The 27907-nt window shown below is 51.3% G+C and overlaps 1 protein-coding gene across 1 annotated transcript in view; it reads left to right on the top strand.

Annotated features, from left to right (window-relative positions):
* RPH3A (rabphilin 3A) overlaps positions 1-27907 on the top strand; it is a 73877-nt gene that overhangs the window by 27379 nt on the left and 18591 nt on the right. The window contains exons 4-9 of the mRNA XM_090291036.1: positions 7394-7540; positions 21837-21966; positions 23216-23302; positions 24165-24330; positions 26847-26885; positions 26984-27124. Coding sequence (XP_090147162.1) covers positions 7394-7540; positions 21837-21966; positions 23216-23302; positions 24165-24330; positions 26847-26885; positions 26984-27124 — 710 coding nt within the window. The remainder of the gene's footprint in view (positions 1-7393; positions 7541-21836; positions 21967-23215; positions 23303-24164; positions 24331-26846; positions 26886-26983; positions 27125-27907) is intronic.

A 27907-nucleotide genomic window follows, 5' to 3' on the forward strand; every position in this document is an offset into this window, starting at 1 on the left:
GATTTCTTTCCTGACTTTTTTCTTTCTTTCTTTCTCTCCTTTCTCTGCCTTCCTTCAGTGATAAAGAGCAGTGAGTATTTTATGCTATTTTACTTTTTGATCAACTGAATTGTATCTCTTTCCAGATCAAAGTGCCTTGCCCCTATAGAGAGATGGTTTAAAAAAGGAGCTATCAAGTTTTACATATCTACAGCAATTTAAGTGATGGAAAAAAAGCACAAACCCTTTTGAGAAAAGAAAAAACTATGAAATTTCAAAAAATATCTTTTTTTAAAGATTTTATTTATTTACTTTTAGAGAGAGGGGAAGGGAGGGAGAAAGAGGGAGAGAAACATCAATCGGTTGCCTCTCCTACGGGCCTGACAAGGGACTGAACCCACAACCCAGGCTTGTGCCCTGACCAGGAATCGAACTGGTGGCCTTTTGCTTTGTAAAACAACGCCCAGCCCACTGAGCCACACCTGTCAGAGCCACAGAAATACCTCGATGAAAGGGTGGAAAGTGTTCCTTAGGAGCCCTCGGTTGTGTTCTTGTCAGTGACTTGTGGGCTTTCGGCCAGCTTATCGACACTCGGTGCCTGCTTCTGCAGCATTTGCCTCAGGGCACTGTTCAGAGATTGAGAAAATGTTAACTCAGATAACTGCCCCCGTCGATAAAAGATGATGATGAGCAGAACAGAGCTTGTGGGAAGCTACGTGCTCTACATATTGTCCCTGTCCCCTCCTGGGAGGTCAGCCTGCCTTCCCAGGGAACTGCCCTGGGCTCAGAGGTCCTAGCTTTGCTCACAACTCGTGTGTTTTAAATTGGATTTGTCTCCCAAACGTGTGTGACAGATGGGTCGCTGGGCCCGGTACGTGAACGGTCAGGCCGCTGAGCACCCCGGGCTCCGGTTGTGTGGGCACCTCCAGAAACCACGGAAAGTCGTTCTGCCCTCCCCATGATGGGGGTGTTACCGCGGAGCCACAAGCCCAGCACGGGGCTGGCGTCGGAAGCCCCAGCTGAGTCCTGCTCTGGTATTCAACGTCAGTGTGGCCTTGGGCACGCCCTTGACCTCCTCGAGCCCTGGCTGTCTCCTTTGTAAGACACGCGTGGCAGCCCTGTCCCTCCTCACCAAGGGGTGGTAGGATCCCATGAGAAGCACAGGAAAGCTTTGGAAACTGAGCAAAGCCAGAGGAAAGTGTGAATCACATTGCTGCCTTAGCCTGTGTGTGTTTGTATTCATTGTACATGCATATATTCATACATAATATATATGTATACCCTGTGTATATACATTGTGTATGTGTGTGTATATAGCATTTGCATAATTTTCTCAGCTTTTTTGGACTCCAATGACCACACCATCAGGCCCAGAATCCTCTAAAGATTTTCTTGATATCGATAAGGTGACCCCAGGAAATCGTTTGCTTGTTTCTGTATCTCAGTTTCTCCATCGGTCAAACGGAAGCTTTGGACAAGCTGATTGCCAAAGACCACTTGTGGGTGGCTGGTAAGACTCTGGCCAGACTAGCTCTGCTTTCTATGAATATCATGAACATATTATTCAGACACGCCAGGGAGAGACGTTGAGACATTGTCGGATTATAAATATGAGCATCACAAGAGGGTCCGAAGGCTCACAAAGTCTTCCTGAATACTGAAGGTCATCCTCCTTCACTCCCTGTTCCCCCTCTTCCTTCCTCCCTCCTCCCTCCCTGCCTTCATTAACAAATATTTACCAACTCTCTGCTATGCATCAAGCACTGTCTTGCGTACCAGGAATACAGGGATAGCAAAGTATGAGTATGTGTCTAGAGGGGTCTGCAATCAAACAAACAGCCAGTTGCCAACAAACATACTCCAGCGTGCAAGGACCTCTGATAGCAGAGTCACAGCGGGCTGAGAAAGCACAGGAGGGGCACTTAGCCCAGACTTTGGGGGTCATGATGGGGGAAGTGAAATGTAAGATGAGACCAAGTGAAGGTAGAGCAAGGTCAAGAAGAGACAGAGGAGTTCCAGCTAGGGGAACGGCATGGGCAAAGTCCAAGTATGAATGTGTGCGTGGAATTTTAGAAGAACCAAACGATACTCAGTCTGGCTTGATAACAGATTAGGAGGAACCCTAAATTCCCTTAGCATTCAGAAGAGGGCAGGGTGACCACAGCATTCCTGTGGACCCCTTTGGTCTGGCCAGCGTAAATTTCAGCCCAAAGGGCCTTTATACCAGCAGGGCAGGTATAAAACATTTTGTGGTGTGGCTGCCTGTCCTTCCCCATCCTTTCCTTCAGGATTCATTAAAATATCAGTCACTGAGCTGTAATGCGACTTCCTGCTGACACCTGCCTATGCCGGAGTCCTGGGGGGAAGGATAGAAAGAAGAAGGCAATGAAAAAGGATTAATTTTCTGCACAGCGCTGCTGTGTAATGCTTCAGAGCCTCGGCGCCCCGACAGCACTTCCATCATGGCGCTCCTTTTGGGAGTTATAATTTATTAAAAGAGACATCTGGTGGGTATTTATTACGTGGCTATTGTGAGCATGAAATGAAGAATTGAGGTGGGAGGCAGAAAGGAGGTGGGAGCCTGCCCTTGGCTGTATTTCAGAGAGAAACATCTGTGAGGTGTTTCCACTTGGAGTCAGGACTGACTCCTTTTGTATTAGGGGCCACAGGTGCTGGGGAGGGCTCCTTCTGATCCTCTCTAGATGCACCTGAGCTGGTACATTCAGGTGGCGATCAGGCATATCCAGGATGCTGGTTTCTTGAGCCTCTGACCATACTCACTCCACATATGTTTCTTCGTGGTTCCCTTCCCGCCTCTGAGAGGCAAGGATTTGGAAAATGAGCAAGTCAGTTGCAGTGATCTTTAGACTTCTGTTAGCAGTGAAGCTCTTTCTGTGGATAATATTGTATTCTGAAGCTAAATAGATGAGACAGGTAAAAAGTGCAGCTGGATCAAGACCTTTAGCAGCTGAGAGTGTTAAACGTATCATGGTGAACTTTGTGCAACTGTAATTTAAAATAGTACCAAACTGTAAAGTTAATGTAGGGAGTCCAACAAACTTCACCTTTGCTGGTTGCTGTCCTAGTGGATACTGTATCAGCTAGTTTTTGTTGTGTAACAAATGATCTTAAAAACTTAGTGGCCTGGAACAATGATTTATTTCCAGGAATCTGGGCTCAGCCTGTGGCTCTGCTGATCTTGGCGGGACCTGCTTATGCATCCAAGGGTTGGCTGATCTAGGATGACTGTGGCTGGAATGACTCAGTTCTGTTCCCCTTGTCTCTCATCCTCCAACACTCTGTCCTGGGCTTGTTGTCATGACATGGCAGAGGTGTCAGAGAGTAAGCAGAGACACACAAGGCTTTTTCAGGCTTAGCTTCAGGAATGGCGTACCATCACTCATCTGCCTTTTACTAACCAAAGCAAGTCATAAGTCCAGGCAGGATTCAAGGGGTAGGGCAATAGATTCTGACTCTTCGGTGAAGGCCATTTAAAATTCACATGGCAAAGGGCACAGACACTTAGAAGTATTGATCAGCAATGCAATAACACATATTTCATACTTTTAGTAAATATCAAGTCTTAAGTCTTTAAATCTTTTCTTTTGATTTTCTTTACTGGTATCCGTGCATTGTTAGCGTTGGGAACCCAGCCTTGCCATCTGGCTGACGGGAGGACAGAGGACCTATTTCCCTGCCCGCCCTGTCCCTCTGTGGCCCACTCCCCTGCAGCTCTCAGAGAGAAGTTTGAAAACTGTGGCTTAGACACTTTGGGGGAATAGGAGGCAGGTGCCCTTCAGTGTTTCTCCAGGAGCCTCATGCTAAGTCTGTAAGAGTGGAGACAGGCCAGCCCTCTCTGCGCTCACCTGTCTCAGCCAGTCAGCCGGGGGTCTGTCCTCATGCAGCCTCGGAGGGTCCCAGCAGGAAACAGACATGAAATCGTTTTCACTTACCAGATCCAGAAACTGCCGTTCAGAGTGGTGCAGAATCCCAGTACACACTGCTGATAAGCGACAGATGCAGATTTCCAACCTTGAACTCTTCCAGGTCAGGGAGGGCCAGGTTGGTGCTCAGTAGGCCCTTTGGGTATTTTATAGACTAGATACACTGCTCTGAGTAACTTGTTCAAGAAAGCGGTACTTTGCTCTACAGCTTTGGTCTCGAACAAGAGACTCCAATACTGGAATCCTGTGCCCTGAGGCTTTTAACAAGGAAGCCACCAGATTGTCACAGTAGCCTTCCTGAGGTCCCCATGCTTATAGTGCTCCCCAGCCCAAGGGAGGCCCAGACAGGCCCAGTGTCTCCCTTGAGAACAAAGGCTTCAGTTTGAAAAACCATCTTATTTCCCTCTGTTTGCTTTGGGTGTGACTACGGGGGAGTGGGTTGCGGGCAGGTACCCCTGGGGACCGTGTGGGCTGGTTACCACATTGATCATTCTTTGCTTCTGCAGGCACACTGCCCGCTTTCTCAACTCCAGGTCTGCGTGAAGACCACCCCTCTGCCACTTCTGGTCTCTTCCTCTGGCTCCCCCTCACCAACTCCAGCTTATCTTTGGGGTCTCAGCCGGGGCCAGCCATAGCTTTGTGGGGCCTAAAGCTTATATAATTAAAGGGGCAGGTGCAAACAAGGCTCCCACCTTGAAGCTTCACCAGCATCCCAGCGAATCCTCAGGGCACTCTCCCTGGTCCCCTAAACTAAGTCACCTCCATTGCTTCCATCTCCCTGTGGGTCACACTTAAAATTAGACATTTAATATCTCTTCTATTCAAAAACATTCTGTGCCTCCTTACTCTTGGACACTGTAGTGACTCAGACTTAGGTAAGGCTCTGCCCTTCTGGATCCCTCATTCTGATGCGGGGGCGGGGAGAAGAGGCAGTAAACAGGTAAACAACTCAATTTTTTTTTCAAGCAAAAAGGAATCTTGTTTTATTAATCAAAACAGAGAAGGAGCATATAGAAAATAAAACCTTAATGGGAATTGTTGTAAACCCATCAGATTGACAAAGATTCCCTTCTCCTCCTCCTCTGCCTCCTTTTTTTTCTTCTTCTTTATACAACACATTTTTTAAAAAGATAATTTGAATTAATGATGGGTGCAGTGAAGAAGGGGAACCTGGGCAATGGGGGATCACAGAAGGCCTCCCCAAGGAGCTGACATTTAAACTGAGATTTGAATGATGAGAAGGAGCCGTCCATGGGGAGATGTAGGGAGATGTGTTCCTGGAATGGGTGCAGCAAGTGCAAAGGCCCTGAGGTACCAGCAAGGTTTTGGTGTTCAAGAGCAGGGAGGCCAGTGAGGCCGGAGTGAAGTGAAGGGTGATGAGGATGGAGGCAGGTTAAGGACCAATTAGGGAGGCCTTTGCATATGGGCAGGAGGACTGACTGCTATTTCTCTTAAGGTAAAATTCACAGCACATACAATCGACCACTTTACGGTCACAGGTTGGTGGCGTTTAGCATACTCCTCACATTGTGCAACCTCTGTGCAGTTCTGAGTTTTATTTGATGTCAACGAGAAGCCACTGGAGGACCTTGAGCAAGGGGTCTGAGGGCGTTTAGCATCTGTTCATCCCCAAAGGCCCTGGCTCCCAGGCAAGGTGTGTTTCCACCAGAATTTCACCCCCTCCCCTTGCTCCCAATAACTTCTGTAACATCTGCCCGGACCTCGGCTTCCCTTTGCCTCCAAGCTCCTCCTTCTCTCCTCTTTAGTACAAACCAGCTAGGACCGGAGGATGGCAGAGGAGGCAGTGGGGAAGACGGGGCTTTTAAATTTCCAGCACTGAGTGTCAAAAAGCAATTTCATGCCCGCTGACAAGATTAGAGTGGGGGAAGTAATAGCGGCTTGCAGCTAATGGGGTGCCGGCTCTGGAGGATTCCTAGTTACTGTTTCATTCTCCCTAACACGGCCCAGAATTTCTAGTGGTATTTAACCCTGCATTCCGCTCGGGTGACATGCCTCAGTGCCCTGGGGCGTGGACCTGTCATTAGTGGAGATGATCATAATGTGCCACAGACCACAGCTCTCCACCCAGCAGCCTCTGAGCCTCTGCGTCACCGGGGCTACGTAGGCAGGCACTCAGTCCTCTCTCTACTGTGGAGGTTAAGTGCATAGGCTGCCTAGGTTCGAATCCCACCTCTGCCGCTTCCTAGCCACATAACCTTGGGCAAGTGGTCTCATTTCTCCATATGGGAGTTTCCTCACCAGTATATGGACAGTATACCCCTGGCTGGTTTAGCTCAGTGGATTGAGCGTCGGCCTGCGAGCTAAGTGTCGCTGGTTCGATCTTCCAGTCAGGGTACATCAGAGAAGGAAAACTCTGACTCCAAAAAACCTCCGCTGCCTTGCGGCATACCTCTTCAGGGGAAAGGCTAAGGGAGTAAACCCCGACAGAAAATCCGGAGCCGGAGTCCCTAAGGCGGTTTGACGTTGTAGTCAACACCGGCAACTCCTGCGGCGCACCTGAAGCCAAGCTGTATTGACTCCGTCTTTCCCTTGGACCCTTCAGCTGCGAAGAGAGGGGGGGTCTGCTGCATGGGCAACAGCAGACCCTCCATATCACCCTGCCCAGGCTCTGTAGCTTCAGCTTCACTGGAGAGGACACTCCAGCGTCATCGCAAGATGTCGATTCAACACGGGAGGAGACAGATACCGTGTCACTCCCGAGTTGGACTGCACAGCCATTCTCGGCGGTGCAGATAGACTCTTAAGAAGCTACACCATCGTCTCTCGAGACGGACGGCTGCCGACGATATGGACAGTAACAATCCCTGTCTTGTAGGGCTGTTGTGAGGATTAAATGAGGTGATGCGGTAATGAGGGTACCCAGTGGGTGCTATATCCATGTCTGCTTTTTTTTTTTTTTTAAAGAAAATCCAAGAACACAGGTTGAAACTCAAAACGTTCCAGAAACTTTTGAGGCTGGAAATGTGGATGTTTAGTGACATCAAGGGATTTTTATAAACCTAGTTGGCAACTAGTTTAAACTTATATTTTAAGGAATCTGTGGCTCAAATCAAACATCTTGGTGCCAGGCAAGGGCTGGGGTCCCCTGGGAACCCAGGGCTTCAGACCTTCCTCCCAGAATTGGTTCCATTCCAGTGGTAGGAGTCTATCTGCAGTCTTTTTCTGAGAACACCATTACCCTCCAGGTTTCTGGGAGCCTCCTGCAGATGTGGCTGATGGAGTGTCTGCCATGTGCTAAGCACACAGTGAAAATAAACCCATTGTCCTGATGGGCAAACCGAGGCTCTGAGAGAGACGATTCTTTGGCCTGAGCCTCCCAGCCATTGGAGTTTCCCAGCAAGGGTGTGAATTGAGGTTTCCCGGGCCCTAGGGACTGGGGCCGACCCACCGCTCTACACCACCCACGTGGCTCCCTGGCCAGCCTCACGCCTTCCAAAATTGCCTTTCAGGCTCCAGGCGGGCTGGTCCGTCCACCCCGGTGGTCAACCCGACAGACAGAGGAAGCAGGAAGAGCTGACAGATGAGGAGAAGGAGATTATCAACAGGGTGATTGCGCGAGCCGAGAAAATGGAAGCGATGGAGCAGGAGCGGATCGGGTGAGGCCCGACACTTCCCATCCATTCGGAGAGCCACGGGTGTGGGGCCCAGGAGGTTGTGCTGCTTGGGGCGGGGCTGCCTTTCCGCTTTGCCACCCATGACCCAGCAGGACACCCACCCAGGCAGAACTGGAATCCTGGTCACTTGAGGTTGGAGAGCTGGCAGAGGAGAGGGTAGACCGGGGGACTGGCCCGGGAGGGCGTTTCTCATCTGGGCGTGCATTAGAGAGGGAGAATGGGGGACCTTCCGATACGGATGAAGGAAATTGTCATTGGAAGCTGGAGGGGTGTGTGAGCCCATTTCAGCTGTACAGAAATGTTTCCTAGAGACACAGGCCATGTAGCGGCGAGGTAAGGAGAGAGGGTGTGTGTCGGGGCAGTATGGAAAGCGGAGGGCACCCCCGACGTGCATTATTTAAGAGACCTGGGGATATCAGTGCTGAAAGGGAGGCCAGTGTGACAGCAGGTGGCGCGTGTTCACCTGGTGGGTCTGGGCTCAAAGGCCCGGGGTCCATCCCAGCTCCCCGCCCGCCCGCTGTGGACCCTGAGCACACACCACCTCTCTGAGCCTCAGTTCACTCACTAGTGGGATGGGGAGAATACCAGTAATTACCCACGGGATTGTTGCCTGGAACAAGTAAAATGGTATAACTGCGGTTTCCCGCCCTGGTAATCCTTCATGTTTAATAAGTGGCAGGAAGAAGGAAAAAAGTGGAGTTCAGAGGGCAGAGATTTAAAAAATGTGTATGGGAGAGAAGCGAGGGATATAAGAAGGATGCGTAATGGGTGTGACAGTGACTAAATCCGTGAGCAGGGACAGTGCTGGAGAGAGGGGAAGCGGTTTGTGGGGGGCTTGAGAGGAGTGGCGTGGGGGAATGTGGGTGATCTTCGGAGCAGAGGAGTGAAGGGGGGGTGACAGAGAACAGGAGAGGAAGCGTGTTGTGGGGGGGGGAAGCTCTGGGCACAGGTGGGAGCTCTGGCTGCCAGGGCCACCAAGCGGTCCTCCAAGACTGGACCCTGAAATGAGAAATGGGGGGGCATGGGCCTTCGTGCCAAGGGCCGCCTTTGCCAACTGCTTGCAGAGGTTTAGGCACTGAGGTGCCAGTTTGTCTCCTCGCCCGCACACTCAGCTTGGGGTTCAGGAGGCTGTTGGATGGATAATGATGTTAGACATGCAGGACGTGGGTGCCTTTGATCTGAGCCTCTGCAGATAACTCTGGGCAGACTGGGGAGATCAGGGGTGCTGCTGACAAATGACAAGGACCCGCCATGGCCAGTGTCTGCCTCCTTGTGAGGTTGCTGAAGGGATTGGTCTTTGAGGGGACTGCTTACAGGGTTGAGTTTTCACTTTGCTCTTTAAAAGATGGATCAGGAGTGGGGAGTTGTCCAGGCTGGAGGTGTGTGATTGTGTGTGTGTGTGTGTGTGTGTGTGTGTGTGAGAGTATGGGTACATGTGCCTGTGTGTGTGTTCACTGCCTGCACCTTGCAGAAAACAGAGGTATACATGTTAAAGATTGATACTTAGAAGCAAGAATTCCTCTCAGCCATTTCCCTGCACAGCACTTACCACCAGCCGACATATTTTATATTTACGTATGTACCTCGATGATTGCCTGTCTCTCCATGTTAGATGATAAGGTTCCCAAGGGCCTATTTTGTTCACCACTGACTCCCCAGAGCCTGGTACATAGTAGGTGTGCAGTAAAATATTTATTGAGTAAATATGTCAGATGATGCTGCCTCCTAATTTCTTGCTACATCTCCTGTGGCCAAGAGGCTGGACAGTTGAGGATGTTGTAGTCCAGGGTCCAAATTCCCAGGGAAGGCTCTGATTGGCTGGCTTATGGCAGGTGCTCTCTGTCTCTCAGCCAATCAGCTGTGCTGCCCATGTTATATAAACACGACCATTGGTCTGTCTCTGGGGGTGAAGTTGAGGGGTGGGGGTCTCTGTGGACTGAGAAGAGTCTAGCTTGAACATTCTAGAACACGGTAGATGGGTTCCCTACCTTGTCCTTCATGTCTTGTGATACTGCCCTCGACTAACCTGGTGACATGATGGTTAATCACTGGGGTCCCCAAATCAGAAAGACCTGGGTTCAGATTCCAGGTCTACCATGTACCCCCTGTGTGAACTTAGGTAAGCCACTTACCCCCCTGTACCTCAGTTTCCTCATTAGCAAAGCGGGGAGAGCATTAACACACACTTCTCAATGAGTGTTTAACATGCAAAGAAGCAGCGTGGTGCCTGGCCCAGAGCACCTGCTCAGTAAATGGTGGCCATCACTGAACAATGAATCTGCTGTGGAAGCTCAGTTTTTGACAGTGGCCGGGATCTCCATTCTAGAATTGTGCCCTGAGACTCCCGTTTGGCAAGTCCTGGAATTCCAGCAGCCCCAGGGTTCCGCCAAAGGCGACTGGAGGGGCTCCCAGGGAAGCCGGGGCCAAGCGCTTGGTGACAGAATCTCCCCTTGCCGAGATGCTGTGTTTCTGCCAGAGCCGAGAGGACAGTTCTGGCTGTGCTGTTTCCCTGCTCTCTCCCCTCAGGGAGCCCTCGTTGGCAAACCCAGGGCTATTTGTGTCTTATGAGCCCAAACCTGCCCTCGTTCCAGTTCTCCCCATCCTTCCTGGGAGAGGATCAGAGACAAGCAAAGCCACACATCAGACACGGAGCGAGGCTGGAAACAGGGCGTCATCGGGGCCCCCACTTCAAATCTGGGGCTCTCAGTGAATAAGCTTTGGGAGCCTTAGGTCCTCCACCACCCAATAAGGCGGGTCAGTGTGAGCCTCAGTATTGGGGGGCGTTTGCTGGAGGACCCATGCCTTGTGGTTGGCTGCCCCTCTCTGAGCGGCTGAGTTCCTCTAACTACGTTAAATTTGTGGATGTATCTGTGTCCCCTTCTGGGTCCACACACCCAGCTCTGGGCTGCCAAATCCTCTTTCCTGTTATCTGAGTGAAAGCCATCTAGAGAGGTGGGCAGTCATTATTCCTGAGCATAATAAATAATCATCATAAGGGCTACCATTTATTGAGCACTTACTATGTGCCAAAGACTGAGCCTAAAACATCGTATGGGTTAACCCTTTAACTGCTTTTCTCAGCCCTGATAAGTAGGTGCTGTTATCATCCCCATTTGGCTAATGAGGTTGTCACTTGCCTAAGATCAAGCAAAGTGGAGATTTACATCCCGCAGAATTATTCTCTGAGCTATTAAGTGTCTTTCCTGAAGGTCTGACCCCACATTTCTAGACTGCAGAACATGGACATTTTAAAAGCTCAGGCTTGAAGGGGACATTTTGGGAGCAAGAAGCCGGGACTCCTTCCATGCTGATTTTGTTTCTTTCAGATCTTATTAACCTGTTCGTACGTCCATAGCTGGTCTCCATGCTCCTGTGCCTCTTGAGATTTCCAGGGGACACACACCTCAGAACACCCAGGAGGTGCTGCCTTCCTGAGGCAGTTTTTCTGGAGACGAGCCCCCCCAACCCAGGGAGCCCCAGAAAAACGCAGCAGATCAGAGCCTCTTTGCTTCTGCCCAAGGGAGTATCTAAACCTTTGATCACCACTTGGCCCACCGTCCAGCTGTGCTCCCCAGAGGGAGACTCAGTGGCCAGAAGGGAAACTCATTAAACCGCCTCATGTCACCCCCACATTCCTTATTCTAGCGCTAAGCAGAATCTGAGTTTACGCTGCATTCCCTGGCTGCTGCAGGCTTTCTATATCCATTAAGACACTGGGCCTGCAAGAATGGAAATTAATTCCAGTGAGGTGGTTACGGGTATCCATTGCTGTATAATAAAGCATCCCAAATTCAGTGACTTCAAGCAACAGCAGTCTATTATTTTTCACGAGTCTGTAGGTTAAGAATTCAGGCAGGGCTCTGCTGGGCAGGTTTTCTGCTCCATGCGGCATGGGCTGACTCAGCTGGTGGCTGGGCTGGGCTGGAAAGTCCAAGAAAGCTTATTTCTTATTCAGTAGTCTGGCCTGAGCTCCTTTATGTGGCAGCATAATCCCAAGAGAACGAAGATGGAAGTTGCCAGGATGTGTAACCGCCGGGTCTGAAATGGTAGGGCATTACTCCACTATGTTCTCCTGGAGAGGGGAAACGGATCCCATCTGTTCATGGAGGAAAGACGTCTGCATCCATAGGAAGGCGTTAATGCTGGTCATCTTTGGAGGCTCTGCCACATTGTGCAACAGGGGGGATTTAATATACGATTCAGAGTTATCTTAAGGGATCCAGGAGCAGAAATACAGCCTCGCCTCACGAAAGGTCTGCTTCTCATCCCACATGGTAGAAAACGTAGCCATGCTTCACCTCCCCAGTTGCTATAGCTCTTCGTGGTCCCAATTCCTAATTCCCAGGGAAAGAACCCTGATTGGCTCAGCTCACCCTGCGTGCTCAGTCCTCACCCATTCAGCCATGGCCAGAGGTGCCAGGCTGCCTGGGTGCTGAGTGCCTCTCCTGAGTGTGAAAAGGCCCTGCGTGCGTTGGACACTTACCCACAAGGTGTCCGCAGGACCGTGCGATATATGAAGGCTGGAATGCAACATTAGCTTGGGAAAATTTGTGTTTGTGGGGTTTGGTTTTAATTTGTTTTTTTCCCTCTGTGATAGGACCCCTCAGCCTCCTTATTATGTTTCTTTCCAGAACCTCTCAAAGGCATTTGCTAACATATCCTGCCTGCGAAGGGACAGGCAATGGGGTGGCTTCGATTAGAGATCAATGTCCCTAAACAGATGGGTCCAAAAAAGTAATTAGGATTTGTCATTAACCTTGGTGTCCAGATGCTGTGACAGAAGAGGATGCCAGAGAGATACAACCTGTCGTTGACAGAATCTGTTGGATTCCTATCACCTCTCTGTCTCGGTTCCATCATCCCCTGCATTTTTGGCACAGAATTTCCCAAAAATGTGGACAGAGGGAGAAGTGAATTCGTGATAGTGTTTGGAACTTGCTACTTCTAATTAGGTAGGCGTCTTTCCTGTAGTTTGACAAGCTGACGAAAGGCCAGGTTGTACTCTCCTCTTTCTAAAGAAAGACCCCCTATTTTTTGACCTTGAGACTTAGGCCTTCTGTGGATAGGTTTCAGGGGTTCTGGGACATCCTGATATTATACACACATTTATATGTGTGTCTGTGTGCATTTTAAAGAAGAAATTGTCATAGATTTTACCAAGTGTGGGAGGACTCTGAACCCCAGTGTTGAAATTACTGAGGGGTTCCTCATTTTCAAGGGGTCGGGTCAGTGTTTCCTGATGTGCTGCAGCCACAGTAATTTATGAAATCTGTTTGTCCAAGATGAACATGCAAACCTTAATTCCTGAATTAGTTCAGTGTCTGGCATAAACGAGAGAAGATGTTAAGTGAACGCTACACCCAAATGACCAAGCCTGGACTGTGCGCTCTCCAAGTTCCTTCAACCTTGGCACTATTTACATTTGGGAACAGGTAATTCTTTATGGTGGGACTGTCCTGTGCATTGTAGGATTTTTTAGCAGCATTCCCGGCCTTCATCCGCTAGATGCCCGTAGTAACCCCCCACCCAGATATGACAACTAAAAATGTCTCCAGACCTCACCAGTACCCTCTGGGGGGCAAAACCACCTGCTGTTGAGGACCACTGCTCTGGCCATCTTGTTGGGTGAAACTTGAGAATCTTCTTCCAACCATTCTCAGGTTCTAGGGGCATGATAATGGGTCACTCTTCTAAAGAACCACATGCTGGCACATGCACAAGAACCCTGTGCATGGGGCCATATGGTTATTCCCATTTTCCAGATGAGGAAACTGAGGCACAAGAAGTCCAGCCACTTGCCCAGGGTCACACAGTTAATAAGCATCATAAACCCAGGCTGGCTGGCTTGAATTGAGTCTTATTCTGCTCTTCTGTGGAAAGGCAGCTATTCATTGCCCAGCACCGGACTGTGTTAGGATCTTTCATCTGTATTACATTTCCTTTGATCCTCATAATGTCCTCACCGAATGACAGACCATTGTCTCTGCTCTACAGCCAGGAAAACAGAAGCCCAGTGAGGTTAAGACACTTGCCCAGGGGCACACAGCCTTTACGTAGTCAAGCCACTGCCTTTCAGGGTGCAGTTAGGGAAACCCACGGACAAGTGGCTTCAGGGATTTAGGGAGGTCAATGATTGAGAGGGTGTCTCGGATATTCACTTGGGTGAGTTGATTCAGTCTCACACATTTCAATGGGACAGTTCAGTCCTGGCCACCACAACGACCCTTGTCCCCTGTGGGCCTCAGTACTGCATGCTCTCAATGCCACTTTCTATGACAGGAAAAGGCAGGTAGAGGGGGTTAGGAAGAGCCCCAACCATAAACACTGAAATAAAGCAAAAACTTCATTCTTCTAAAGAGAACAGCAGCATCTGGGCAGGTAAACCTTGCCTCCAATCCCGTCTCTGCCACCTGCGCCCGGGGACCCTTGGGGACGTGGCTTCCCCTTTGTGAGCCTCGGTTTCCCCACCTGTCTAAATGGGAGTGACTAATAGAGCTGACCTCACAGGCTGTAGGTGACCCCAGGAGAACAATGCACATACCTGGTAACTATTAGCGTTCCTGGGTTTATAGCAACCCAGCACCTGGCCTGGCAGTGACCACATTAGCTCCCTTGTTTCCAATTCTGAGCTGGGGTGATCCCCCTCCCCAAAGTGCTGAGGCGCAGGTGGGAATCCTAGTCACCGATCTATCAAGGGGAGACGTTGGGACCTATGGCTCCCCAGGTAGTGGCGGTAATAAACAACTGTGAGGATTAATGAGTCTGAAATGCACGCCTCCCGCATGCCAGCCAGCTGCATGGCTTCGGGATGGAGCGGCTCAGTCATTTCAGGACAGGTTCCCGAGAGACCCTGCGTCGCGGTCTCAAGCCAGCCCCTGTCAGAGCAACCATAACTGCCTTTCTAAATTCGGTCCCTGTTCACAGCAGGTGGCCCGATCTTAACTTCAGAAAATGCCAAATTTAATAAAGTTAATGGTCCTGTCCCCCCACTTGGCAATGAGGGTGAGAGGGAAAGCAGCGTGGTTCTGGAATTGATGGTGTGTGTGCGTGTGCGTGTGTCAGCGGGAGGGAGCGGGAGACAACATGGCACCCACGCTCCCGCTTTGCCGCAGTTTTATGAATCGTGGGTGATCATGGTTAACTGCCGCTCTAAAGGCAGCTTCCCCGGTCCCCTCCCCTCAGTGGTGGAACCTGGCTCTTTGCTCTTTTCCTCTCCGATGCGGGAATCGGTACCAAGATCCCCCGCGCCTTGCCAGGCAGGGTGTCTTTCTGAGCTCTGCAGGACGCCGCATTAAGCCTGTTTGCCGGCTCAGTTGAACATCCATTAGCCTTCTCTCCCCATTCAGCGAGACTCTGCAGCAACACTGGTCTGAGAGCCTGAAGGCAGTTGTGTAAGCATCCCCGAGGCCGGCGTGGACTTGTGAAGGGAGTCGGGGCTGACGAGCGCCCTCAGTTCTGCAGCCGGCTTCAGTCCTGGGCTGGGCTCCCAGCAAGGCCAGAGTGTGCACAGCCATGCCTGCGGAGTGTATCCTGCATGTCGGTGCTGACGATGCACACGTGCGTGTGTGTGCTCACAAGGGCACATGGACATGTGCCTCTACTGGTGTGCCCGTGGGCGTATGTATTCACATGTGGGTACATGTGCCATCCATGTATGTGTATTTAGAAACAGGCACATGAGTCCTGTTCAACTTCTAGTTACTGCAGCCCCTTTAAAAGCTTTGGGAAGACGAATTTCATAGCTAGGTTGTAGCCCCTTGGTTACACAGAGAAAGTGTGAGTCCAGGGAGCTGTAACAGCCACACATTTCCAGAAGAAATAATTAGCAGCAACCATTACTGGGTAGTTACCATGTTTCAGGCATTTCACAAACACCCTCATTTTCTCTTTGCAACAATCCTAGGAGGTAAGGACTGCATTTCCCCTAATTTGAAAAATGGAGGCTCAGAAAGGTTAAGTAACTTTCCCGAGGTCGCAGAGCTCAAGGCGGACAGCCTTGTAGTTTCAAGAGACCTGGCCCAGCCCACATATAGACAGAGTCCGGGACCTGCCTGGAACCACTGTAGAGTCTGAAACTCTCACTGCTCCGGGCCTCCCGAGGTTCCACTCCTATGTCCATGTGTGCTCAGAACGGGGACGTTGAGGCTCCTCTAGCTCAAGCCCTCAGGTGCTGTCCCAGCACTCCTGAGACTTGCGGCACTGCGTGGCGTGGCCCCTGCCCGTCCCTCTAGCCTCATCCCCCGCCATCCAGCCTGCCAGCCAAGCTGAGCATCTCAGCCCTTTGCACAGGCTGTTCCCTCGTCTCCCAGTGCTCTTCCTCAGCCTCGCCACTGCGTCAGCTGCGCTTCAGTCCCAACTCAATGGCCACTTCCTCTGAGGCCCCATCCTGACTGCTCATGTCCCTCTCTTATGGGATCTCATAGCTGCTCGTGCTCGTCCTTCAGAGAACTTACTCTAAGTGTGATTATGATGATGGTCTATGTGCTTATCTAAATAACATCTGAGTCCCTTGCTAGAATTCCATTCCCTGAGGCAGGGACCTCCTCTGTTTTGCACCCTTTTGGGTCCTCACTGCCTACTTGGCACATGGTAGGTGCTCCATAAATATTTGTCAGGTGGATGAGTAGCTCTTCTAGATCCATTTGGATGACAAGGTCAGACCACGTTGGGAACCCACTTCCCACCACCTCCAGAGGTCATCCCTTGGCGCCCAGAGGAGGAGACATAACCTATTTGATGCCTCTGGGAGTGGCCTGGGAAGTAGGGGGGTACCCACCTGACTTTACTGAGCCACCAAGAGCCCCCCTTAAGCACACGGACTGGTGGTGGATATTTCTTGGCTGTGAGGCTCCAGGAGTCATCTTGTGATTAATGAGGCACGTAAAGACCTAACTAGAGAGCAAGAGCTACTTACAGTGTCCAGCTAATCAGGCACTTAATATGGGGACTTAAACAGGCAAACAGAACCAGCCTTCCAGGGCAGACAGGTCTTCTCTTCGTCACTGAGGGTCCTTCCATTTCAAAACGCGAGGGGCAGTCCTGAGGTTTCAGCCTCGGGACCTGAGAATCCCTGAACGTTGCCCACGGGGGAGACTTCAGGTGCGTCTCATCTAACCTCTCGTGTTCTATTCTGGACGAGAGACCCGGAGAACAGAGGCTTTTCAAGGTCATTGGCTGGATCAAAGGTAGGATTCAAACTGTGCCTTTAATCCTTGACTTACCTATTTGCTATCTTCAAAATGCCCTTTCTCTTCTCCTAAAGGTAACAGGTGGTCCTTGTGGAAGGTGAAGGGGGTACAGAGGAGTGTAGCTATTCGGGTGCTTGGGGAGGAAGGGACAGTGGAGACATTGAAGAAGAAAGTGACAAAAGTGATTGTCACTGTGTGGACTGTAGTGTGTACCCTTTCTAATTTTTTTTTTTTTTTTTTTTGGTTCAGTACACACCAGGAAGATACTCAGCGGACCATGTTCCAAACCCAAACTCACATGATCACGATTCTACATCTTGGGTTTTTGGGGTTTTTTTTTTTTTTTTTTTAACCCATTTACTATAATAAGGAGAGCACTTTCCCATGTGACTTGTCCCACTACTTCCTCCCTTCCCGCCACATTTCTCAAGGTGTGGCCAGGGACTCACCTTACCAGCATCAGGATCCTACAAGGAAGCCACTTTGAAGGTAGATTCCCAGGCCCCACCCCCGCCCTGCAGACTCCTTGGCTGGATGTGGAACACTCTCCCCAGTGACCCAGATGCACCATAAATGTTGGGTCCTCCAAAGGGCTGCATGCTGAAATATTGGGGTCCAGGATTATCCAAACCCATGCTGGGGAGGGTCGGAGTGGGGGCCCCACGCATTGGTGTTCTTTTTCATTGCGCGGGATTGACATACAACGAGGAGTACAAGCATCTTCCGTGATGCGCACGGCGCTCTCCTGCCGAGACGGGTAACAGCTGTTGGCATAAGAAACGTCTAAACTTGTAGAGAACTTTTATGCATTTATTTGAGCCAAACTCGTGACCATTGCTGGGAATCACGATCTCAACGGACTGGGAAAACGCTCCTGAGAATGGTAGTTTTGCAGCTTATTTTACACATTAGAATTAAAGGAGGAGGGGGAAGAGTGGGGTACCTGAAATTCACTGGGGGTAGATTAGGGAGGCGAAAGGAGGCCAAGTGGCGGAATCTCTGAGGCGGGATAAAAAGCAGACCGGAGAGACGCGTACTTCTACACCGGTGGGCACAGGACAGGTACCAACGAGCATTTACAGCACAGGAGATGGCAGGCGAGACCAAGGGAACAGGGAGGGGTTCTGCGGTCTCCTGCTCTGGTGGGACATGGTGCCCTGACGGGCCTGGAAGAAGCAGATCACTCAGCCACACAGAAAGTATGTTATCTTAGATGCAGAAAGACTACAGAGAGGCTCAGGTAGGGCAAAGGGGGCAGAAAAACAACGGATTTAAGCTCGCTATTCAGATGGCTCACCTCAGGGACCCTTGTTGTTGGTGACCTCGGTACAGACTGATAAAGAGAGAAGATGTGGGGTGGGCAGGCAGACCCGCCTCCTCTGCGCGAAGGTTGACATGCGCCAGGGGTGTCTGGCAGCCCGCCCACTCCGACCCCTCTCTGCAGCCCTCCGACAGCCAAAGAGCATAGACCTGGGAATAAGACTCTGCAGGAAGCTAAGTCAAAATTACGTCATGAGTCGCAAATGGGGCTTTATCCTCAAGATACCACATTTCAGCGTCTTCACCCCAGAAGGAATGTTTGTGGTGTGGACAAAAAAGGGCCCACATGCTAAACCTGACAAGCCCAGGGGGCCCCGCGTGCTGGTCTTACAAACTCAGAGACCTGAAGCACCACATAGAATGGTCTGAAATGAAAATTTCTGAATGAAAAGCGAGTCATGATGGGTAGTTGTGTCCTAGGCTGATACCTTCCTTGACAAAGGTCAACCAGACACTCCCAGTAGGACGCGTGTTCATGGGGTCTTTCTGCATTTAGGGTTACAGGGTGGAAGAAGCAGGCGCCTTGGAAGGGAGCCTAGAACGTAGGTTTACAGGGGGCGGGTGAACCAACAGCCTTTGCTTTCCAAGCGGAGGCAGCAAAGCCTCCCGAACAAAGTGCACTGCCGTTCAGAACTGGGTCGTCTGGATCACGTTCCCTTTCTGAACTCTGTTGGCAAAGCTTCACTTGAGGCAGGAGGTCATGGGGCTTCCTAGAGAGAGCGAGGATTTACTGACGCAGAAAACTAGAGTCTAGCCCTGGCTGAGGGATTCCAGGCAAGCCTCTCACTCTCTCTGTGCTTTGGGACCCCCACTGAGCAAATAAGAAGAACAAAATCTAACCATTTTCTGGCTGAGAGAAGAGGCGGAGAGCAGGGCTGTGTATGAGAAAAATGTCACCATGCAGTTACCGACCCCTGCCTCCCTTAGCTCACCTCATTGAGTCATAGTATTTTTTATAATTCTGTGGCACCAAGGGGCATCCAAAGAGACAAAATCCAGAGCTAAAATCCAGATTTCTCGACCCTACGCTGATAGTTCTTAAGAAAAACAAGGTGATGGGGCAGCTGTTGGGTGTCTTGTCCCAACCTCAGGGAAGTGAGAGGCGGGTGGGACAGACCCAGATGGGGTGATGGGCTCTGAATCCCCGCTTTGTCCACCTCCCAGCTGTGTGACTTGGGTAAAATCACTTAACCTCTCTGTGCCTCAGTTTGCTCATTTGGAAAATGGGGACAAGAATAGCCCTTAGCTTGTAGTGCTGCTGGGACGATTCCTTCATCAAATCCAGGTGGTGTGCTGATCTCTGAGCACATAGTAAGTGCTCAGTAAACCCTGGCTACTGTTACTCTGGGTGTCCTGAGACCATGCGCTGAGGGCTTGCTCCTGGTTACTGTCACCGCCGTCCATCATCCTATAAAAACAACTTCTAGGGGAAAGGGGGAGCAGCAGGACAATGGGAAGAGAGTGCTGCCTTCGGCGGCAGCTCTCTCCGATCTGGGTCACAGCGGAGGCTGCAAAGCCTGCAGGCTGCTTTTGGCTCTTCCTGGGCAGAGCGGCTCTCTGCTGAATGGAACACAAAGACAAGGCTGCTATTTATAACATCACGAGTCCGAGCCCTTGGAGGGGGTGGTGGGAGCCAGGAGGGCCCGTGGGGAGAGTCAGCATCAGGTGGCTGCCAGGGGCCTTCTGGAGCCTGTGATGCCCAAGTCCTAGCCCGGGGCTTCTCCCACCATTGGCGTCCACAGCTGGGACCCAGCCCATGGAGGGGGGGCGGGCAGGGTCCTGCTCCCTCTGGGTCCCCTGGCTGTGGCTGGAATGGGAACAATATAGTTTAGTTTGAAGGAAGGGTGGTGGGATATGCCCCAGAGCCCACCTGAGACCCCAGGGGCTGTTGTTAGGCAGCCTTGCCATTCAGAGTGTGCCGAAGACCTGTGGCATCATGTGGGATCATGTGGGAGCTTTCTAGAACAGCGGCAGCTCCAGCCTGACCCAGACCTGGTGGTTCAGAATCTGCGTTTGAACAAGATGTCTGTGCAGTTGTGCGCATGTTGAGTTTGAGACGCGCTAGTATAAAGCATGTGCACTTGGGTTCTAGTTTCAGCTCTGCCACTTCCTAGCTGTGTGGCCTTGGGAAAGTCACTTAACTTTTCTACCTCCTGGGGTTGACTGGCAGAGCACTTCTTAGCGTGCCAGGTGAGTTCTAAGCACGGTGTAAGTATAAGTTATTGTATCTCATTGACAGTCGGTTCAGCTTGCTCTTGCTGGGTATGAATTTGGGAGGTGGGCTGCCCTCACTCATCCGTATGAACACTCGCTGATGACCAGGAGGCACCGTTCTGGCCCTGGGGACACTGCAGGGACAAGGTCCCTGTCCCAGGGGAGCTCATTGTCCAGAGGGGCAGCCAGAAGTGGACTCACCATGAACTAATTACGGGGTGCGGATAATCTCACAGTTACTTACAAATGGGACAGGTACTTTGGAATAATTCAGGGTTACTGTTACGGTCAATGAAATGGGTGGCCAGAGCAAGTGGTGTTTCAAGTGGAATCTGAAGGATAAGGGGAATGTAGCCAGGAAAAATGTAGAAGTGTGAGTGTGTGTGTGTGTGAGAGAGAGAGAGAGAGAGAAAGAAACCACTAAAATGCGTGGGGTAGGCGGGGAGGCTGTGTTCCAGGCACAAGGAACAGGATGTGCGAAGTGCCGAGGCACACAGACCGGGGACCCGGAGACCACGTAACCCCAGCGGCCCTGCTCACACTTGAGCCTGCGTCAGAGCCCTCTGCAGGGCTCATGAAAACAGATTGCTGGGCTCCACCCTCAGGAGTCTCTGATTCCGTTGGTCTGGGGTCGGGCCCAGTAATCTGCATTTGTAAGAAGTTCCTCGGAGACACTGATGCTGAGGGCCTGACAATGACACTTGGGGAACCGCTGAGCTACAGCCTCAGACGCCAGACCAGGATGGAGAAGAGGCTCAAGGGTTCTCCTGGGGCCAGACCACGTGGCATCACGGAACCTCGTGGAATGGGCAGCAGCTGCAGCTTTTAAAATGGAGTGGGGGGGGGGCGCGTCATGATCAGATTCGTGTTTTGGGAGTGTGGCCGTGGCCGTGACCGTGGCTGTGGCGGGGAGAAGAGATTGTAGCGGCCAGGAACGTAAGCAGTGAAGCGGGTACTGCAGTCACCCAGCGGAGATGGCGGTGGCTCGGTGGAGGGAAGTGAGTGGATTCCAGACACGGAGGCAGAGGGACAGCGGGGGTTGGGTCTTTGCATGTCAGGGCAGGAGGGGCTCAGGGAAGCCCCAGATGCTGGTTTGGGGAAGCAAGCGGCTGGTGGGGCCATTTCCTAAGAATGGGGGCGTGTGTGCCGGCGCTGCGGGTGGACAGCAGTCTGGCTGAAGAGTTCAGACAAATGCCCAAGTGTGAGAGGCCGGTGAAGACGTCGGAGTGAGGACGTCATGCAGGTAGGCAGACACCCAGGCCTGGAGCTCAGAAGGCGGTTTCCTAGAAGAGGCGGCATGAAATAGAAAGGACTAGATACGATTCTTCATCGGAAGTCAGTAGAGTGAATGGGCTTTGGGGGGCTTGGGAGGGGTTCTGTGATTTTCTGAAAATGCATCAGACATCCTATGCATGTTCCCTGAGGAGGGTCCAGCAGTCCCCATCGGTTATCTGAGAGTCCATGGCTCAGAGATTAGCACCATCAGCCTGCTTCTGTGGGGGACGCAGGGGGCCACCCATCCTGTTGGGTCCTCAGTGCCGTGTCTCTGCTTCCAGGCGCCTGGTAGACCGTCTGGAGAACATGAGGAAGAGCGTGGCTGGGGATGGCGTGAACCGCTGCATCCTGTGTGGCGAACAGCTGGGGATGCTGGGCTCTGCCTGTGTCGTGTGTGAGGACTGTAAGAAGGTACCGTCACTCTCCTCTTCCCTGCGTCCCTGCTCATCACACGCAGCAGGGCTAGGTCTGGGCTCAAGCCCTGGGGGACCCTGGCTCTTGGGAATGGAGCTTGGATCCCGAAGGGTAGTGGCCAGAATGTGATTCCTTCTGGGATGCTCTCATGCCCAGCTGTCTCCTGAGGTAACTCTGACCCCAGGTTCTCCTGTGGACGTCACTGTGACCCTCTGTCCCCTCAGAGCTCAGCTCCATCTGGGGTGCACTTGGGAGCTTGAGGTAGGACATGAGCTGTGGCTGAGCCTGCAAGTATCCTGGTTCTGGCTTAGCAAGTTCCATGTCCCATTGAAGAGTACGTTGGGCACATGTCTACACATTTGTGTACATGGAAGGCTAACCCAGAGTTCTCTTACCCTGAGTTACAGAACAAGTGACTTAGAAGCCCCTCTCCAGCAAAGTTAGGGCCACTGGGCTTCGAGAGCCTTCGTTCTTAAAGGAGGGGGGGTCTCCTTGTGCTCCTCTATGTGTACCCTCTCCTCCACTGTGTGTACTCGACAATTCCAGGACAGAGACAGAACTGTCCCTGAGTCTGCCTGATTCCCAGGAAAGGAATTCAGGGGAGTGACACCCCTGGAAACTCCCACCGTATCCCTTGGCATTTCCTGCTTAGAGTCCCATTTAGCATTTAGATGGAATATTGAGGAAAGTTTATTCCAAAAAAACAAAAACAGAAAACCTTGTGTGCTGCAGGCAGCCAGGAGTGAGCACTTGGTGATGTACGAGGTTTTACTGCTTGTCTTGACTTCCAGGAAACAGCCAAAAGTATAACGTCTCATGACACAGTCGTGGAGTTGACTCAGATCCCCTCCTTCTCCTTGAAGAGTGGAAATTGCGGGCATAGCCTAGGTTGTCTCAGATTTACTTGAAAGAAGAAATAAATTAATAAACAACGTGGCTATATAGCTTTTCCTCTTTAAAAATCACGTCCGTTGTCTCCCCTGTGTGGATGCTGAAAACTCAGACCCCCACCCTTAACCCCACCCCCGGGGACCCTTGGAGAATTTCTCTCTCCAGTGCTTAGGAATGACTCCAGTTCTTGTTACTGGAAGTCAAGGCTCAAGTTGGAAACTTCTGGTCGTGGACAGGAGATGCTAGCTCTTTGCAATGGGGCTCCATCGCCACCCTTCCCAGCCACCTCCCCGGACCCCTGGCAGCCTGCAGCATGGCATAGCGGAACGTACAACGGCCCATATTTTGTCCCCAGAACGTCTGCACCAAGTGTGGGGTGGAGACCTCCAACAACCGCCCGCACCCCGTGTGGCTCTGCAAAATCTGCCTGGAACAGCGGGAGGTGCGTATACCTGTCCTGCCGGGGTCCCAGCGCGCCCTTCCTTTTGTATGCAAGGCCCCTTTCTCTCTAGAGCAGCGGTTCTCAGCTTGTGGGTTGCGACCCCTTTGGGGGTCGAACGACCCTTTCACAGGGGTCGTCTAAGACCATCGGAAAACACCTCTATGATTACATATTGTTTTTGTGACTAATCGCTATGCTTTAATTATGTTCCATGTGTCACAATGAACATACATCCTGCATATCACATATTTACATTACGATTCATAACAGTAGCAAAATTACAGTTATAAAGTAGCAACAAAAATAACTTTATGGTTGGGGGTCACCACAACATGAGTAGCTGTATTAAAGGGTCGCGCATTAGGAAGGTTGAGAACCGCTGCTCTAGAACCAAGGAAACCAGGTGGGGCTGGAGAACCTGGCCAGTGATGTGTCTTCAGGGGCTGCTATAGAAGGACCCAGCCCAGCTGTGAACACTGCAGAACACATGTGTGTTTCAATGAATTGATTTCTTCCCCTTCTGGTTCTCTTCCTGGTAGCAGGGAGCGGCACGTCACATCTAAGAGTCGGACGACTTGGTGCCCAGTCTTTGTCCCCGTGCCCTCTGGTTGTGTAACCTTACACTAGTTCACACCTGTGTGATGTCTGATTTTCTCCATCAAGAAAACGAGTCTGACACTCAGGCCCTCTCTATTGAGTGGTCGGGGATCTTGTGTGAATCCAAGAGAAATGGCGGAAGACTGCGTGCAGCCTTTGTGTCGGTGTGCTTAGGGAAGGGGGCAGAGCTAAAAGCTGGCATTGCGAAGACAGGAGCCACAGTGCCTGGCCGCTCCATCATCGTCCTCTGCCTCTCCTCCCCAAGGTGTGGAAGCGTTCCGGAGCCTGGTTCTTCAAGGGCTTCCCCAAACAGGTCCTCCCACAGCCGATGCCCGTGAGGAAGACTAAGGCCCAGCAGCCCGTCAGTGAGCCCGCGGCCCCGGAGCAGCCGGCCCCTGAGCCCACGCACACCGCCCGGGCTCCAGCTCGAGGTAGGACCCCACCCCACCCCACCAAAAAAAAAAAAAAAAAAAAAAAAAAAAAAACCACCAAACTTCTTTCAGGACCAAGGACAGCTCTTGCCTAACTGGTCTCCCTGGAGAATGTCCTGATATGTTTGTTTCTACCTGTTTGGTGAACAGCCAGCCTCTGGGCTTGGGTCATGAATCTCATATCACCTTCACAGCTCACCAATAAGGCAGCACAGAGAACTCTGCAACGATCTCAAGCTTCCAAAAGGCTTTCTTGTCATTTTTGATGGAGTATTTAGAGATACAACAGAGGTAGAAATTAAAATTAACAGAGAGAGACTCCCACAGCCAAATACACACTGGAGCCTGGGGGGCATTTGGGGTTTGCTGAGAAGGGCTTCCTTGCCCCTGATATTTCTTCTATCCACCATCGGCAAATCTGAAATTGGACTAATGAAAAGTGAGCAATGAAGAGAAAGGAAATTAGTAAAAGAAAATTACCACTGCTATAGATATTATCATTATTATTCAAGTATTAATTACTGAAATGATGATTAAAAGGGAGAGGCAAAACAATACAAAGAAAAAAAAAAGGCAACCACAATACAAACACATGAACGGGATGAGACCACTAGGACGGCCCAGGTAAAGCCTTTGCAAGGGGTTCAGTTAATACAAAGTGTCATTTCTGGGCTGAATGACAGTGCTGGGTTTGAGCACAAGCAGCGCTTCTGGGAGGAAGATCTCAAAACTTGAGGTGCCCAACTCTGTCTCCTGTAAGATAACTTCTTAAGGGGCCCATGACAGTGCCTGGCACTCAGAAGGCATCAGCACATCCTTTCTTCCTAACAAGATGGGAGCGATTTTGACTCCTTGCCTAGAACAACCAAACGGTCACTACCCACTGCCTCCCTGGGGAGCCCCCGGTTTCTGTGAATAGAGCCTCCCTCTTCCTGGTTACGCATTACCCCCTGTCGGCCGAGGAGATGGTAGAGCATAGTCATCAGGATCTTGGAACATCTGGATCTGAATTCCAGCTCTGCCACGTACCAGCCATGTGAACACGGGCAAGTGGCCTCACTGCGCTGAGGTTCGTTCCTCATCTAGTATGTGGGGCAAACGTAGGTCTACAGTTGTGAGTACGCAAGACACAGAGTTTTTTCTTGTGTTATTATTTGTTAATTATTGTATTGTTTTCCACATGAACAACTTTTGCCCCACCCCCTGTGTAAGACGGGGCTAATAACTCATTGGGTGAGTCTGAGGATCAAATGAGACACTTCATGTAAAGAGCTTGGCAGAGCACGGCTCCTAGTACTACATGGTGACTGATAATATGTTAATCACCTGTACACAGACACACACATATACACACGTAAGTGGCATGAACTAGATGAACTCCAGACGAGTCAGATAACTCTGCAAATGCAGTAGATGTAACACCCCCCTCCCCCTCACTAGGAAGAAGTAGCATCACCAGCGTTGTGTAGTGACACCTAAAAAATCATTAGAGTGACATCCGGTGCTGGTGACCATGTGGGGACATTGGCAGGACTGTAAGTCACCGCCAGCCTCTCAGAAACTAATGTGGCAGAATTTATTAAAATCTGAAATGTATATACCATCTGATTCATCAGTCCCTCTCTGGGAATACATCTAACAGCAATACAAGTGCACACACGAGTTATATGTACATTTGCGGCGTCATTATTTATGGCAGCAGAACACTGGGAAAAGCTAAATGTTCACTAATAGGGCAGTTGTTGGCTGGGTTAGTTAAAATGGAATGACGTCCATGTCTTTTATAGATTTGGAATTATGGCCATGATACGTGCTTGTAGTATTCTTTTAACGAACATTCACAGAGCACCAGATGAGTTCCAGGCTCTGTCCTAGGCCCCGGAGACAGAGTGGCGTATGGAACAGCCCAAGATCCCCACCTCCACGCAGCTAGAATTCTGGTGCCGGAAACAGATGCTCAGCAAATGGCCAGCACGAATGCCGTGTAATACCCGGTAGTGCTGAGCGCTGGGAGCAGACGGGAGGCAGGTGAAGGGGGAGAGAGTGGCAGGGGGCTCCGTTTTGGATGGAATGGCCAGAGAAGGGCTGTTGGAGGATGACCTTTGGGGGGACGAGTGACTGAAGTGACAGGGCCCAGAGACTTTTCGGGAATGCTGTGCGCCAAGGGCTGAAGGCTGGAACGGGCTTGGTGAGTCCTGGGGAAGATCGAATGGAGGGAGCACAGCCCGTCTGGAAGAGGATGGAGCCAGTGTCCCAGCCTGGTTGTTCTCAGCCTGAGCGCACTCACACGCATCCGTGCGTGCTCACGTGCGTCCGTGCGTGCTCACACGCGTCCGTGTGCGCAGAGGAAATAGGTGGGACTGCAAATGGAAGCTATGCCAAAGGGACAGTTGGGGGGAAGAGTTTGAATTTTAAAAAGCACTTGGGAGTGGTGGACGGACCCCTTTGTGAGCTCAACTAATGGCCCTCCAGGTACCTTACAACAAGTCCTCCCTGTCATTGTTCTCCCTCTCCAGGTGACACGGAAGACAGAAGGGGCCCAGGGCAGAAGCCAGGTGGGTTCGGCCAGCTCTGGCTTCTACAGCGGACAGGAGTCCTTTTGCCCCATCCCTCCGTTGCCCTTTCTCCGTTCAACTCCTGCCTTTCCTTCCAGGCCCCGAGGCGGCCCCAGCTCCTGGGCGAGGAATCCATGGCCCCCCTGTGCGCAGGGCCTCGGAGGCGCGGATGAGGGACCCGGAGAGCTGGAGTCAGGGCCAGGGCGGGGCTGCCGTGGACTCCAGCCGCAGCCCGGCAGGTGAGAGAGAGGCGCAGATCCAGGCAGGCTTCCTGGATGAGGAGCGTCAGAAAGATTGGGGAGGGCAGTGTTTTTATTCACGGTACCCACTCGGTATTTATTGAGCACCTACCGTGTGCCATGTTCGGTTCCAGAGACTGGTTCCAGCCCATGATAGAGGAAGGACAGCATTCAGAAACAATTCCGACTCCAGACAGCCAAAATTTTGGTTATATCCTTTCTTCCTCTGATGCCATATCTAAGAAAAAGTGCGATTTTTTTCCCCTCCAAAATAACTCTGGGAGGGAATGCCCCTGGGCTTTGAGCGAAATCAGGATGCTTGCCTCTCACAGATCTGACCGAGATCGCTTTCCCTTAGCGAGCAGCCTGTGCTGGGGTGGGTCAGCATGGCCAGGATGTCACTCGCAGGTGCTCTCCCCTCGCTGACACCCAGCACCCCTGGGCTCCCCCGCAGTGTGTTTGCTCAGAAAAAGCGCCCACTGGTGGGAGCCCTGGATCCTTGGCCTTGGAAAGAAATACCTGCCGGACTGGGGAGATCTGAGTTCATAGCCCTGTGTGAGAACTTGGCACCCCTCCCCCTTGTGTAGCAAAGTCATGAGATGGGGTTCAGGTTACACGGGCTGTTAGTTCCCACCTGGACCTCTGGCCTCCTCTTTTGGAAAAGTGGGCTCGCAGCTTCGCGTCTCAGTTCCTCTTCTTGGCAGCAGAGCTGGGCAGTAGCTCAAATGGTCTCAAAAATACCCTGGAGACCAGCAGCCTGAGTTCAAACCCTGGCTCTGCCAC

Source organism: Furipterus horrens, unplaced genomic scaffold (assembly GCF_987537825.1).
Source record: "Furipterus horrens unplaced genomic scaffold, mFurHor1.1.pri manual_scaffold_11, whole genome shotgun sequence".
NCBI lineage: Eukaryota > Metazoa > Chordata > Mammalia > Chiroptera > Furipteridae > Furipterus > Furipterus horrens.